Here is a 16,190-nt window from a genome sequence, read left to right as displayed (position 1 = left end):
TGTTAAAATGCTACCTCTACTACTTGCTAACTTGATGACTTTGGGCATGTTACTTAATCTCTATCTCCTTGGGTTTCTTCAGCTATAAAGTGGAGGCAATAATAGTACATAGTGAGGATTGAATGATTACCCTATGGAAAGCCCTTACTTTAGAACAGTGTCTGGCAATAATAAGTGCTAAATATAGTGTAAGCTATTTTAGTATATACCTAGTGCATTAGAATGCATTAAATGTATTTATAGATCTTGATGATCATGTTCTCTCCAAGAGTATTGTTTCAGATGGTTAGCTTTAAACATATTTGATTATCACTGAATGTTTCAAATTTTATTCAGTCTTTTAATGACTTTCTCTTTTAGTGTTTGATAGAAATGCTTAATTTCCCTTATTATTTACGAACTGAGACAATATATTTAGTATTTTGAAAGCTTTATATTTTATAACTATTTAATAGTGCTATTTTATTATTGAAGGCATGATGATTCTACTTCTTGGATTCTTCATTCATTCTTTCTTTTCATTAATTCCTTTAGCTTAAAGTAAGAATAAAAAGGATCTCATGTGGCCACACCTTCTAGAAGCCAAGAGGAAACATTTAAAAACTATTGTCTCTTTATATAAGCATTGTAACGTTAATCTTTAACAATATTGGTCTTTAACAAAACCAGTAGGTCATTGAGGTGTAGTATTTTTTCTTTATAAAAACGTAAAATAATCAAATAGCCAATTTTGTGCTAATCTTTATGAAAGCAGTTGGTATAAGATCACATATCTATTGATTTGATTTCTTGTATATTATACATTATTAAAAAAAACTAAGAGTTGTGTAGGGGTGGGAGAATAGGGATTCCTTTTCTTGTGAGATAATTTTTAGTTTAACCCTCTCACCTATCTAAATGGGTATTTTTGGTACACAGAAAAAGGAAGAGTTAGTGGATAATAATATATAAACCTAACCATGTTTTAAGCAATTTGCAAATTAATTCCATCAGAAATATAGTATGGCCTACAAGTACTAACTTTCTGATTACATGAGACTATATTTTCACATAGTCTTCTTTGTGACAAGATTATGACATTAACAAATAAAAATAGATCTTTAGTCTGAGGAAACTGTTATTGATGATTCCTCATATGGGAAAACTGTTTGGTTTGGGAACTTACACATATTCGACTTCTCATTTTTGATGAAGTACTCCCTGAAGCAGGATAGCCAAAATTTTCTGTAAAGGGCCCAGATAGTAACTGTTTTAGGCTTGGTGAGACATGTGATTGTTGTCTCAGCTACTCACCTCTGCTCTTGTAGCAGAAAGCAGCCATAGACAATATGTAAACGAATGGGCGTGACTGTTCCAATAAAATTTATTTATAAAAATTGATCCAGTGTGAAGGAGGGAATTTCATCCACAGGCTGACCACTGCACTAGAATGTGAATTTTACTTCTTGTGGTCCTTTTGATAAAAATCCCAGGTATTTATTTCCTAATATGATCTTTTTAAAAATATCTGTTTATTTAATTTATTTATTTATTATTTTTGGCTGTGTGGGGCCTTAGTTGCAGCACGTGGGATCTTTGTTGCCCTTCGTTGCAGCACGTGGGCTCTTTGTTGCGGTGCGTGGCATGTGGGCTCCAGAGCGCGTGGTCTCTGTAGTTTGCCGCGCACAGGCTCAGTAGTTGTGGCGCACAGGCTTAGTTGCCCCGCGTCATGTGGGATCTTAGTTCCCCGACCAGGGATCGAACCCACATCCCCTGCATTGGAAGGCAGATTGTTAACCACTGGACCACCAGGGAAGTCCCTGAACCGATTTTTAAATTTAGACTAGTTGTCTTAAATGTTAGGGTTTAATCGACAGAGCACAAAACTGAACCTAGATAAGTCTACGTTAGCTTTTTATGTCATAGAATTTTTTTATTCTAATTTAAAAGAAATAGAAATGACTTGGACTTTGGAGTCAGAAAGAACTAAGTTTGTACTTAATTGTACCTAATTGCTTTGTGACTATGGACAAATTATTTCAGAGCTTCAACTTCCTTGTTTATGGGATGGGAATCATAGTAGCTATCTCCCAGGGTTGTTACATTTTCCATTTAGCTAGCTTTTCACCATTTCAATTTAGCAAGGTTATTTTAGTCATTAACACATGTCTCTTTCAGAACCTAGGAGAGAACTGTGCACAGAGGAGCATCTCTTCCCCTGTGTTAATAAGGAATCAGAACTCTTGGAATTTCAAAATGCTTGAACATTCATGTCAGATAGTTTTTATGACATTTTTGCACTTTTGTTAGTGTTTGGATTTTTAGTTTTACATTTTTCTTGGGCAGATTATAGTGTATAAAAATGTAGAGTGAAATTTTGATCTTTGTTTATCAAAGCCTAGAAGCCTGCTCCAGAAACTGTTAGAATTATAGTTCTTCTCTTACTGATGGCCCATCCGAGAAGCAGATTATTTGGAAATAGTTCCTGTTATATGCTCAATATGATCTTCATTTGACTGGAAATTGGTATCCTCGTTAGGCAGATGTTAGCATACCAAGATGACATTTGTCCATCTTTACAAGCAAATCTTGTTTGGAAAGAGAAAGCAATCATTAGACACATGATCCTAAGTGTATCTTGTATAAACTAGAGTATGTATTTTTAGCTAACATATGGAAGCATTGTGAAATAAGTCCTTTGTAACTTGGCAGCTCAGAATGAAAGGTATTGAATCCAGTGGAGATGCATAAGTAAGGTTGGCTGTCTCAGTATAAGGTTCATAAGTTAGTACTCTAGGAGGGTTTTGGGGTGGGGAAGGAGGGGAGGTTGTTGGTAGGTTAGGATGTGTGCTATTCCTAAGTATGATCTTAGGTTTTTGGTTTTTTTTTTTCGGTATGCGGGCCTCTCACTGTTGTGGCCTCTTCCATTGCGGAGCACAGGCTCCAGACGCACAGGCTCAGTGGCCATGGCTCACGGGCCTAGCCGCTCTGCGGCATGTGGGATCTTTCCGGACCGGGGCATGAACCCGTGTCCACTGCATCGGCAGGTGGACTCTCAACCACTGCGCCACCAGGGAAGCCCTGATCTTAGGTTTTAAGGGCATAAATCAAATACTTTGTGAGGGTTTTTTTTTTTTTTTTATGGCTAAAGTTTAACACTCAAACTAGGCTTTATGGATAATGGAATTTGATGTGATGTTACCTTTTAGGACTAAGTGTAGCTGTTTATTTGGTATTGTTCATTTATATTGATAGTTCTTGTGGTTTCTATAGCATCCTATTGTGATTCTATTTGAAAGCTTAATTTTTAAAAAATATAGATATCTTTTTAAAAGCTAAGAAAACAAAAAGATTCATGTTATGTTTTGATGAAACTAAAATTCACAATTGTTATCAAATAATAAATTACATAAAGCTTTTACAGTAAAACTTATAGAAGAATCTCTAAATATTCTCTAGCTTTTATGTCAAATTTTGTTTTTAAAAATGGAAATCTCGTAAGTTTATATACTTACCTTTTTAGAGTATATGAAAATAATTTAGCCTTTTTCCGTTCTTCACTTAAAAAATATGTATTGAATGCCCACTGTGTAGGCAAAGAAGTTGTGATGGTGAGCATTCCTAAAATCTGTGATACACACTGTAAAGAAAAAATACAAATGCTTTGAGAGCATAAAACAGGAATATCCTTCATGTATGCAGGGTTCAAGTAAAGCTTCCTGAGGAAGTAATGTCTCTACTGAGACAAAGGATGAGTAATTAACCAGACAAAGGAGGAAGATGTATTCCTAGCAAAGGGACTCTTCTTTACAAAGGCCCTGAGTGTCAAGGGAGCCAAGCACATTGGAGAATCCAGAAAGAAGTCCAGGGGCTGGAACACAGAGACCAAGGAGAGAAGAGAATAATGGTAGAAGTAGAGTACAGAGACTCTATTCAGTTACAGAGGACTTTGTAGACCACTTTAATAAAGATCTTGGTTTTTACCCTAAAAGCAGTGGAAAATCATTAAAGGGTTTTAAGTGCGCAATTGGTGAGGTCAGATTTGCATTTTTTTAAAGATCCCTCTGATAGCAGTGGAGAGAGCAGAATGAAATGAGACAAGAGTGAAGTGGAGAAAACAATTTGGTGGCTTTGCAATAGTCCAGGCAAGGGATGCTTGTAACTTGAATTATAGTGACTGAAGAGGAAGTAAAGGGAGAGCTACAGATTCAAGATGTATTTGGTAGGTAAACTTTTTTGGAGTTGATAGATTACCAGGGATTTGAGAGAATGTTATCATGGATGACTTCCAGGTGTCTGCTTTTCACAACTGGAAAGCCATGATACATTTGCTAAGGTACAAAACACTAGAAAGAGAACCAGGGATGGGGGTGGGGATGGGTCATGAGTTCAGTTTTGGACCTCTTGAATATAGGCAATTCTTGAAGAATTTGGGAGAGAGAAAAGAAGCAGCAGCTAGAGGAGAATCTAGGATAGAAGGTTTTAAAATCTGTGAGAGAATAGGGCATGTTTAAATACTGTGAGAAGGATCCAATAGAGAGGGAAGTTTTTAAATTATTGAAAGAGGGGAGAAGGTAATTAAAGGAGCAGAAGTCCTTAAAAAGGTTAGAAAGAGCATACCTAAGTGTAATTACTGGTCTTAAGTAAGAGATGCAGTACTGCTAGTATTTTAACAAGAGTAAGAAAGAAGAGGGCTCTGTGTCTGTAAGTGTTTAGTAACTGGACATTGTTTTTCCTGAGGTATGGGGCTGTCCTTTGCCGAAAAGAATTGAGGAGAATGGAGATTTGAAATAGTTATAGTGGCTAGTGAATTGAGAAACATAGAATTTCCTGGCCTCATGGAGGGAAAATTTGGAGGTAAACAGTAAGAAAATGAACTCTACTCAGTAGAAGAGTTTGCGATGACCCTGTGAACTTGTAAGGAATGGCATCAATTTGCCAAGATCTAATGCTACTCTAAACATTAAAGCAGGGACACTATTTGCAGTGCCACAAATAGAGCTGTTATACATTCTTACTGTCATATATAATTTTACTTAACTTTTAGTGTTACTTATGTTGGGTGAGCCTAGTTTGTTTCTAACTGAGGTTCTTTTTCCCTTTTTTAGGCAGGCAGAAGTCCTGAAGGCTGACATGACAGGTATTCGCTGGCTCTTTTGTTCTTCACAACTTATTTTATACCATTAAGTTAAGGGAAGTGTATCATCTTATTATACTACTTGTAGTACTGTCCTGGTTGCCAGAGGGGATGATAACTTACTATTTATTTTAAATATTTATTGTTTTTATACTTTGCATTCTTACTTAGATGGCTTGTCAAAATTTTTATGTTATCTGTGCTACACTGATTTGAATATTACTTAATTTAATGCATTTAATTTTTACAAACTATTAGCTACTTAAGAGATACAGAAAAAATAATTCATATACCATATAAACACAAATATCTCATAGTATTAAGATTTATATCTTTGTGTTTATAATTCCCCAAACTTGAATAGTAGGTAAACCTTCAGAAAAAAATGTTTGCAGGAAAACTCTTGCGAATTGAAAGTCCTTGAAATTGAATGAGCTACCTTGCCACTTTTCTTTCTTTTCTCACCTTTTTTGTTTTGAATAACAGCCAAGGTGTTTTGAAAGAATAACTGGAATTAGTCACTAAAAGGAGCAGATGAATTTAACTCCAAAATAAGGAAATATATGGCAATAACTATGTAGTGATCAACATGTTCTCTATAACAGCATAACAGCAATATGCTTTCTATAACTGTCCTAAAATGTAAAAAAACAATAAGTTCTAATGGATCTCATGCTAATTTTTGAAGATTTTAGTTCTGCAGTGAAACCTGCAAAGAGTTAAACTTGTAAGCAGCATACCTGCCAAAATTTACAACCAAGAGGAAATGGGCTATTTAGATCTCTTTTTCTCAACCTCTAGAATTGCAGGCTAATGTTCTAAGAATTTTAGGTAATCTCATTGTCATCTTGCTCAAGAAAAATAATGGAAAAACCAAAAACACTTTTTATAGGTTTATAGTTCTTCCCATTATTAACATAACTGTCATCATCTTCCATACTATGGATTCTGATGTCAGCTCTGAGCTACTGTATTATGCTCTTGTATTGGCATTGTAAGCATAATCTATATTGCGTGACAGAAATTGTGCATGGAACAATGTTAAGCCATCTATATACCTTTTACATTTTCTTAACTCTTGAACACCCGCAGTAAGTAGGCTTAGGGTTTGACTTTTGTAGGGGACATTTGACCTGCCCAGAAGGTGACCTGTCCTTAAGATACTAAGTCTGCTCATTTAAATGACAGTCTCACTGATAGGTCAGAGTTAATGATCCCTTACATTCCTTTTCCTGCAATCAGTGAATTGAAGCAGGGTTGAATAAATCTATAAATCTATTTATTTAGTCATTAAAAGCTTAATAAGGAAGGGACCGAGAACCTGATACCAAAAAATAGGCCCTATTTTTTAGTAGCCAGCAAACTCTTGTAAGGATTAACTCTGATGTCTGGGAGTTTCTGTATGCAGAACAGGATTATGCTGGCTGTAGATACTAATAGCAGACCTAAAGGAGAGTGAAGATTATGCCATTGTGCAGCGGCAAAATACTAAATGCAACCAGACAGGCTAACTAGCAGCCGGAAATATATAATTGCAAAGTCCATTATTAAGTTCTTCTCTTGAGGCAGCTCACTGTCAATTATTGCACTCATAAGCCTAGTAATCAGAAAGGCTAATGTGCCTTGTAGGACTCTGGCAGACAATATGGCCCCAATTTGGTATTACATATAGTTATAGCCTGACTTTCTGATTTCATCTTGCACCCAGTCTCTCATTTGGCCTCTTGAGCAGTTTAATCACTGTCTGCTACTGGTCCTCATTTACATTAAATAGCAAGTACGTATTGCTCACAAAAGTGTCTTGGCAAGCAGTCTACCGATGGTTAAAATAACACTCACTGTCAAGACTTTATTGGCTTGACATACATAGGAGAGTAGGAGTAAAAGCAGAATGCCCAAACAGCTGCTGGATTGTGAGCTGACAGGAGGATTCTGTAAGGACAATTGTGAAAATGATTCAAAAGAAAAAGAGAAAAGCTTCTTTGGACAAAGAGATATAGTTATGAGAGTAAACAGACCAACTTGGCAGTCCGTCATTTCAAATGGGGTGACTTATTATGAGGCATATGGCTTCCTATGGTATGAATGCATAGAAATCCAAACCAAGATCAAAGGGTGAACCATTCTCTTTTTTTAAGCCTTTTTCATTTCATGGCATTATTTCAAAACTAAAAGACAAATACAGAAGCATTTTGAAACAGATGTAGTCATTAGCCAAAAGGTGAAAGTCATCTGAAATGTAGTAGTATAAAACTTCTGCAGCTATCTATGATATCTGTTTAAAGCATGTTTTTGCTTTGGGGAATGGAGAGTGAAGGAATCGTTGGTGTGGCATAATGGTCTTAACTATCTGTTTATCATCTACTGTTCTGTTTTTGTTTTGTTACTCAGATTCTAAGCTGGGTCCAGCCGAGGTCTGGACATCCAGGCAGGCTCTGCAGGACCTGTACCAGAAGATGCTGGTTACTGATTTGGAATATGCTTTAGACAAGAAAGTAGAACAGGATCTGTAAGTACTATCATTTGGGATGTCCCTGTAAGATCAGGAATCTCACCAAGACTTTAGAATAGAAGAGAACAATTTGGTTGTTTCTTTTTAACCTATTTCAGAGTAAACTTTTTCAATGAAAAAAAAAAGGAAAGAAATTCTAATACTTGTGATCTTTTTGAACAAAATATTTGACCATTGATATTACTTTAGATACAGTCTTAGGTAGCAAGAGGAGAAATGTTTAGAGTTGAGTTTTATTAAGGTCTTCAGGGCGTACCATAAAAACAAATTTGTATGTGTTTCAAGTACTAAGAGACAGTGTTTGGATTCTCTGTATTGTATTCAGTCCTATATTTGAGCCATGATTTAAAAAAAGAAATACGAAGTAGGCTTTCTTTGATAAATATGATTCTATAAGTTTCTCCCAAAGGAAAATGTGTTTCCATTGTAAGGAAAGTTCTTCCTTTTAATCCAATAAATAGGTGTTTCCTTTTTTTCCCCCCTAATAAGACTAAAGAAAGATTTTGTATATTTAGGCTATTCCACTCATTCTTTCTATTAGGGATGAAATAGCAGATGACCAGATTCCCAACTGAGTAAATAAATGTCTTTCATGGAAGGCCTTGCCTTATAAATTGGAACAAGGACATTAGCCTGGTGGAAAATTAAAAATCAAGAATATTCTTTTTCAATAATGCCTGTTACCCTAAGTAGTGGTGAAGATTAGTTTTTCCTATATAGCACATCTAACCTTTATATTGTTAGGAGATCTAGTAATAGAGCTTAATCACAAGCACTCAAACCCATATTTTTGATATTAGAGTCATGGATAAGATGGCATCAAAAATGCTGAGGGAGTGATTGATTGCCCTCATAAATCATTAAAAACCCCAGTGCTTCAAAAGAGCCTCAAAAGCTGCTGTTGATAAAGAATTAGGTACTTTCCAGGTAGGTTGTAAACCCTCTATCTATCTGTGTTTGCTTCCTTCAGCCAGTAATATCTTCCCTCCATCCTAGTTCCCTTTTTTTGTTTTGTTTCTTTGTGATTTCCCCTGTGATTTCCAAATTAGGGAGTGACTGTATTTCACCACAACTGAATTTAAAATGATTCTCTATACAATTCGAAAGACATTTTATAACAGGATTTTGGTGTGCCATATTTCAGCATTGTGTTGTTTCTTAGTTTGAACAGCCAAAATTGAAATGTCAAAATGAGTTTATATTTCAAGCTCTAACGAAAATATTAACCCCAAGAGAAATAAACTATTAAATAGAACTAGAACTGAGTGCTGTGGGAAATAAGTTTTAGAGAAATAAGAGATATGGCTTAATATTTACAAAAAAATCTCCCCCACCCTCACCCCCAGACATGCCACTTGATACAGAACACTCACATATTTTTTGACACAATGGTGCAATGTATGGAAATTTGTTAATAGCTTGCTTTTACTTTGGTCTTGCCACTGTAGTTCTAATTTTGTATGAGGATTCCTAAATAGGTTCTAAGTCTAGTAGCCCTAAAAGGTTAATAACTGAAGCCACAGTCTGATTATTCGAACATTTGGTAAGTGTTTACTAAGGTCAGTTGCATTCTACTGCTTGTCTAGTCTTGTTCAAAGGGGAGCATAAAGTTATTTAAGTGAATAACTTTAATGCAGGTTTACTGTCTAGTGTGTTATAATTATAACAAACAGTTCTTTCTTGTTCTCAGGGGGACCAGTGTCTGCCCAGTGAGTCACTGCTATACCAAATAGAATTACATTTTGTTTTCAGCTGGAATCATGCCTTTAAGAATCAGATCACAACACTACAAGGCCAGGCAAAGAATCGAGCAAACCCGAATCGGAGTGAAGTTCAGGCAAACCTTTCTCTGTTCCTAGAGGCAGCTAGTGGCTTCTATACTCAGGTGAGTTCTGCACTATATACCAATTTTCCTAAAATTAGTAGTGAATATTCTCTTTGTACACATCTTGTTCATATAAGCACTTGGGGTACCCACTGTATGGTCCATCCAGGAGTTGATCACCTATAATCTCAGATGAATCAAAATGTCTGAAATTACTTACCATAAGACCTTTAAAACAGTAAAGACTCTGCTCTTAAAAAGGTGATGGTTCAGCTTAAAGGTTAGAGGTATTATTGTGTGAATTAAAAAAAGGGTAATGAGAGCAATGTCTTAGTGAAACAGCAGAAGTAGTGAGTTACAGGTGGTAGTAGAGCAAATGTAAATGTGTGGGTGTAGTCATTGTGAAAGTAACAGCTATGTTTTGCCAGGTAAGAAATAGTCAAAATTCGTGATATCAAGTGAGTTTTCATAGTATTATATATACAGTAGAATTTATCTGGAGCTTCAGTGCTATTAAACTACCTAAGAAATAGAGCAGCCTTTCCTCAGTTTGAATAGTAAGCTATTATTTATTGTCTTCAGAGACTTTCCTTGTCCTTAGTTACATCTTGATATGACTTCTGAATCAGGCAAGGTAAAAGACTAAATAAATCTTTTTGGACAGTGAATTTTATTTAAGCAGAATTCTTTAGAAAACATCATCTCATCCACTTGTAATAGCATTCATAATTTAATTAATAACGTGTATAAATTCTCATCTTATAATGACAAGACAAGGTTTTGCAGATCTTGCTCCGAAAGAAATTCAAGAACCTACTCTCTGTGCTGCTACTTGACCATTGCTACCGTATTTTGGCTCCATTTTGGTTTTACTACTTTTTAGAATGAAGAGAAAGAAAAGACTGTTAAAAGATATCAAATAGCCATCATCTTACAGAGATTATTTGTTTTACTTAGACTAAAACATTCATCACAGTTCATCATTGAAAGAACTCAAGTATGGTTCTTGTTCTCAGAATTCATTTTTAAATTGATGCCAACTTTTAGCAAAAGTTGATATTTCTGGAGAGGGGAATTGTGGTTTGCTGCTAACTAATCCTTATTAGCAGATGTTAAAGATTAATTCATTCTACAAGTAGCTATTAAAAGTCTACTCTTTGTAAGGCACAATACTAGACACTGAGAATTGGAGAGAAAAGAGACCATCTTTAACTTTCAAGGGAATATCCAGTCTAAATGAGGAGATGTATACATTAATAGATATAGTGTTTCTTTTGGCTTTCTGATTATAAAAACATGCATACTAATTTCAAAAGATTTGAAAATTATAAAAAGTCAAAAATTTTTCATTACCCTCTCTTTCAGGATAAATTACCACTTTTAATATGTATGTTTCTAGTGTTTTTATACTTTCGTACATGGTTGTACCTATTCATTCTTTTATCAGCTTTATAAACATAATGTAAGTTTTTCCTTGTATTATTAAACAGTTTGATAAGCATCTTTGTTTATAAAGCATTTTCTCTAATACTGGATTACTTCCTGAGGATAGATTCTTCATTGGATGGTGAATTAAATCATTGGATGAGTGGAGCTTTAATACTATATTGATACACATAATTGTTTTCCCAAAAGGTTATCATTTATATTTTTGTATTTCCATCAGCAGTGTATGCAAGTGTCTGTCTTGACATCCACTCACCAGTGTTAAATATTTCAATAAAGGCAAATGAATGATTAATTGAATAATTTATACTTGATAGATGGAAAATAATTTTTCATTTAAAATTTAATGTAATCTAATTACTAGTGATGTTGAACTTTTATATTTTAGTACATATTTGTATTTTATATAAATCATTTATTCATTTACTTTTACCTTTCATTGTTCAGACCCTAGTTTTTTCCATGGTGATTTGTCTGAGCTTTTTCTATATAAGGGGATATTAATTTTTCTTCCTTTTTTTTGACAAACATCTTTTTCTCCAATTTCTTCTGTTGTTCTTTCATTTTATTTAAAGTTTTTTGAAATACAGAAGTTATCAGATAGTTTTTGTTTTTACAGTACAGTTTTTTCTTTGTCCATTTGTCCATAGATTAGTGGATATTTAACAATAATACTTATATTTAAAAGAACAAATAGATATTATAATTCAAATATTAAAACTTGAAAACAATACCAATATCCTGCAATAGAGTAATGGTTAAATAAATTATAGCCTATCTGAAAAATGGAATTATGAAACTATTATAAATGGTATTTATGCAGATTTTTTTTGAGGTTTAGTTGATGTACAATATTGTTTCAGGTGTACAACATAGTTACAATTTTTTAAGGTTATACTCTATTTATAGTTATTATAAATATTGGCTGTATTCCCTGTGCTGTATAATATATCCTTGTAGCTTATTTATTTTATACATAGTAGTTTGTACCTCTTCATCCCCTACCCCTTATCTTGCCCCTCTCCCTTTCCTCTCCTAGCTGGTAACCACTAGTTTGTTCTCTATATCTGTGAGTCTGTTTCTTTTTTTTTTATATTCACTGCTTTGTTGTTTTTTTAGATTCCACATACAAGTGATAACATGCAGCATTTGTCTTTCTCTGCCTGACTTATTTCATTTAACATAATATCCTCCAAGTCCATCCATGTTGCAAGTGGCAAAATTTCGTTCTTTTTTATAGCTGAGTAGTGTTTCATTGTGTATGTATGTATGTGGGGACACACACACAGCGCCACACACCACGTCTTCTTTATCCATTCATCTGTTGATGGACAGTTAGGTTTCTTCCGTATCTTGGCAGTTGTATATAATGCTACTGTGAACATTGGGGTGCACGTATATTTTTGAACTAGTGTTTCCGTTTTTTTTGGATTTATGCCCAGGAGTGGAATTGCCGGGTCCTATGGTAGATCTGTTTTTATTTTTTTGAGACACCTCCGTACTGTTTTCCACAGTGGCTGCACCAATTTACATTTCTACCAACAGTGTATGGGGGCTCACTTTTCTCCACATCCTCACCAGCATTTGTTATTTGTGCTCTTTTTGATGATAGCCATTCTGACAGGTGTGAGGTGATACCTCATTGTAGTTTTAATTTGCATTTCTCTGATGATTAGCAATGTTGAGCCTCTTTTCGTGTGCCTGTTGGTCATCTGTATGTCTTCTTTGGAAAAATGTCTATTCAGGTCTTCTGCCCATTTTTTAATCTGGTTGTTTTTTGATATTAAGTTGTATGAGCTGTTTACGTATTATTTTGGATATTAACCCCTTATCAGTCATATCACTTGCAAATATTTTCTCCCATTCAGTAGGTTGTCTTTTCGTTTTGTTGACTGTTTCCTTTGCTCTGTGAAAGGTTTTAAGTTTAATTAGGTCCTATTTATGAAGATTTTTTTTTAAGATGAGGAAATTTTGTTATTATTAAGTGAAAATCATGATGTAGAATTATGTGTACATTTGACTCTACATGTTAATTGAATAGCCTTAGCTCAGTGGGGTGTTGACAGAAATGGTATCCCAGCCCCCACCCCCACTTCACTACTTTCAACTATGCTTTGTTGAATTCCGGATTCCCGTCATAACATCTTGGACAGATTTCGTACCATTCTGATTGCTGTTCGGATTTTAAACTTAGTCCAGTTTTAAAACTCCAGTCTCATCTCCAGCTTAAATCGCTTCCTTCCCTCATGTAGTAGAAATTTAAACTGTGAACACAACTGAAGTAGGTAGGGAGGGGTAGTAGGGACTTGCTGCAGCTGGCCCTGGTGGAGGTAGAGGGAAAGCATCCACTTTCTGCAATACATTTTTATATTAGCCATTACACAGACTTGTTTGTTATCTTGAAAAATGATTCTTAACCTTTTTTTATGATGTGATATACATGTAACACATTTCCAAGGGTTTGATTGGACATTGATAAATCCAGACAAATAAAGCAAGAATCATCATTTTTGTTGAGGGGGCATGTTATTTGCAAAAACACTTTATAAGCAAGTCAATAATAAAATCATTCAAATGTCTCAAAATATTGTTTTATAAAGAAAAATATACAAGTAATCTAATTTTGAAATTTATTTTTTAAAATTTTTATAATCAAGCATTGATCTTTCCCCACTGCATTCCATAGGCAATGGTTGAGTGATCACAACAGTTGTAGAATGATCAGCAATAAACTTCTTTTCAGATCTCAACATTAATAGGACTCGTTGCTTGCATTTTTTTTTGTTGTTGTTATTTTGGCTTGATAATTGAAACAGTTAATGATGTTGTGAACAGTAATGTTCATACATCTTTTTTGATGACATGCAGTGCAGATTAAGCTACCAGATTGGGGAAGTACACCAAGTCCAAATCATTGTACAGCCTTATAGACTAAGATGAGTTTTGAATTTTAATCTTAAGTGTAGTTGCAAGCCATTGGAAAGTAGGCAAGGGAATACCATGATAAGATTTGCATTTTTAAAAGATTACCTTGGATGTTGTGTGGAGAATGAATTAGCAGGTCAGGAATGGAAGGTAGTTAGCATGCTGCTGTAGTAATGGAAGGTTATTAAGGGATTTTTGAAGTATAGCCAGTAGAACTTCCTGATGGTTTGGATTGGATGTGTGGAATCAGGGTAAGGGAAGAGTCAAAGATGACTTGAGTTATCAGATTGAGCAGCTAGCTGACTGGTTATACCATTTACTGAGATAGGGAACACTGAGGAGAAGGCAGCTCTATCCATGTTACATTAGAGAGATGCCTGTTTGAGAGGAGGGGTCAAATAGGTAATTAGATAAGCTTGGAGCTCAGTGAAAAGGGCAGGGCCAGAGTAAAATTTATGATTACAATAAAGAACCTTGACTTAGACATTAGTGTTTGGCATTGAAACCCATGGGACTAGGTGGGAACAGGTTTGGCACAGGAGGAGCCACATTGCAATAGAAGAAAGTCAGAATGGTGCCTTGGAAGCCAGAGAGAAAAGCATTTCAACAAGAGGAAGGGGTGATCAACTCTGTTGAGTGCTACAGAGAAGTCAAGTAAGGTGATTTAAAAGTGATCAATTAGATTTGACAATATGGAAGTCATTGGTGAAATTAATGAATACCATATTTCCTCATTTCTAAAACTTTTTCATATTTTAACACCTCTGAGATAGGGATAAGTTTACAAATGGTCAGTCACCATTTAATTGGCATTGGGTTTTTTCCCCTCAAAGTTATGGAAATAATAGTTCATCTTATAAGTTATGGTATCTTGGATTTGATGAAATGTGACTGCAGTAGAGTTCTTGAGATAGAAATCTGAGTGGAGTGGATTGACAAGAGACTGATACATGGTTATCCTGTGAAGATGATTTTGACTTAGATATTTTGTTAACTAAAGCATGGTTCGGGGGGGATGAATTGGGAGATTGGGATTGATATATATACACTACTATGTATAAAATAGATAACTAATGAACACCTACTATATAGCACAGGGAACTCTACTCAGTGATCTGTGGTGACTTAAATGGAAAGGAAATCTAAGAAAGAGTGGATATATGTGTACATATAACTGATACACTTTGCTGTATAGCAGAAACTATCACAACATTGTAAAGCAGCTATACTCCAATAAAAATTACATAAATAAATAAATAAATAAAAGCATGATGCCTCGAGTCAGAACCAAACTCCCAATCGAAGTAAAGATATAACATCGTGCAGTATGGGTTTTTTTAAAAACATCAAAGAACAGAGCAGTAGAGTAGTCCTTATTCTAAGAAAATGGGAGCCCAAAAGAAAGCATTAAGTTTCTATAGTAAGTTAAAAGATGGTATTCTGTATCTTCATAGTTAGTTCTCAGTTCTTAGTGTAGAGTGAAGAGCTAATAGTATAAAAGAGTTTTCACCGAATAATTGCCAAATATAGTTTTGTTCAACTTATTAAACATGTGTTTCTCTTCTTTAGTTCCACTTCGTTTCTGCCTCTAAACTAGTGTTCTCTCACCTGGAATCCTGAACCAGCAGGAACTTTTCTGGTATCTCTACCTACAACTCCTGGGTTCTGGCAAAAATTTTTTTTTTTTTTTTGCTGTACGCGGGCCTCTCACTGTTGTGGCCTCCCCCGTTGTGGAGCACAGGCTCCGGACGCGCAGGCTCAGCGGCCATGGCTCACGGGCCCAGCCGCTCCGCGGCATGTGGGATCTTCCCAGACCGGGGCACGAACCCGCGTCCCCTGCATTGGCAGGCGGACTCTCAACCACTGCGCCACCAGGGAAGCCTGGCAAAAATTTTATTATAAGACATTCACATGAAGTTTCAACCATGCTTGATTTACTTTTCATGAACTTTCTTTTTTCTTTTTGATAGATATTCAACCTTGCCTAATTTTCCAGTCTGTTAAGTACCTGTTGAACTCAGTTCTTTATGCTGTGTTATGTTTCTTCTTGCCATCTTCCACAATCATCAGTTTTTGGGTTTCTTCCATTTTTTGTTCCTTTCTTGTACTTCTTGCTTTTTTATATTTCCAGACTCTAGCCATTCTGGGCACTAATTTTGTTTACTCAGTTTTATGTCAGCAAATTTCTTGCCCATTAGAAATGTACAGGTATAAGTAAAGATGTAGATAATTGCTATGCTTCATGAGAAGGGAATACAGGATTTTATATTTGGTTATGGAGGTGGTTTTTATATTAGGAAAACGGTGGGACATTTTATATCCTTCTGAGTTGGGTGCTCAAGGTGTTTTATTTTGTATTGTGAATT

General features: G+C 35.2%; 1 protein-coding gene across 11 annotated transcripts in view; it reads left to right on the top strand.

The window, feature by feature from the left end:
* The window catches only part of SMG7 (SMG7 nonsense mediated mRNA decay factor), a 70,877-nt gene that overhangs the window by 26,036 nt on the left and 28,651 nt on the right, over window positions 1-16,190 (top strand). For all 11 annotated transcript variants that reach the window (XM_033437938.2, XM_033437948.2, XM_033437943.2 and 8 more), the window contains 3 exons: window positions 5,088-5,119; window positions 7,508-7,625; window positions 9,381-9,513. In XM_033437938.2, the coding sequence (XP_033293829.1) occupies window positions 5,088-5,119; window positions 7,508-7,625; window positions 9,381-9,513 (283 nt within the window). The remainder of the gene's footprint in view (window positions 1-5,087; window positions 5,120-7,507; window positions 7,626-9,380; window positions 9,514-16,190) is intronic.

This window comes from Orcinus orca, chromosome 1 (assembly GCF_937001465.1).
Source record: "Orcinus orca chromosome 1, mOrcOrc1.1, whole genome shotgun sequence".
NCBI classification, from domain to species: Eukaryota; Metazoa; Chordata; class Mammalia; order Artiodactyla; family Delphinidae; genus Orcinus; species Orcinus orca.
The sequence above is the reverse complement of the archived record's forward strand: the minus strand, read 5'-3'. Positions and strand labels throughout refer to the sequence as shown.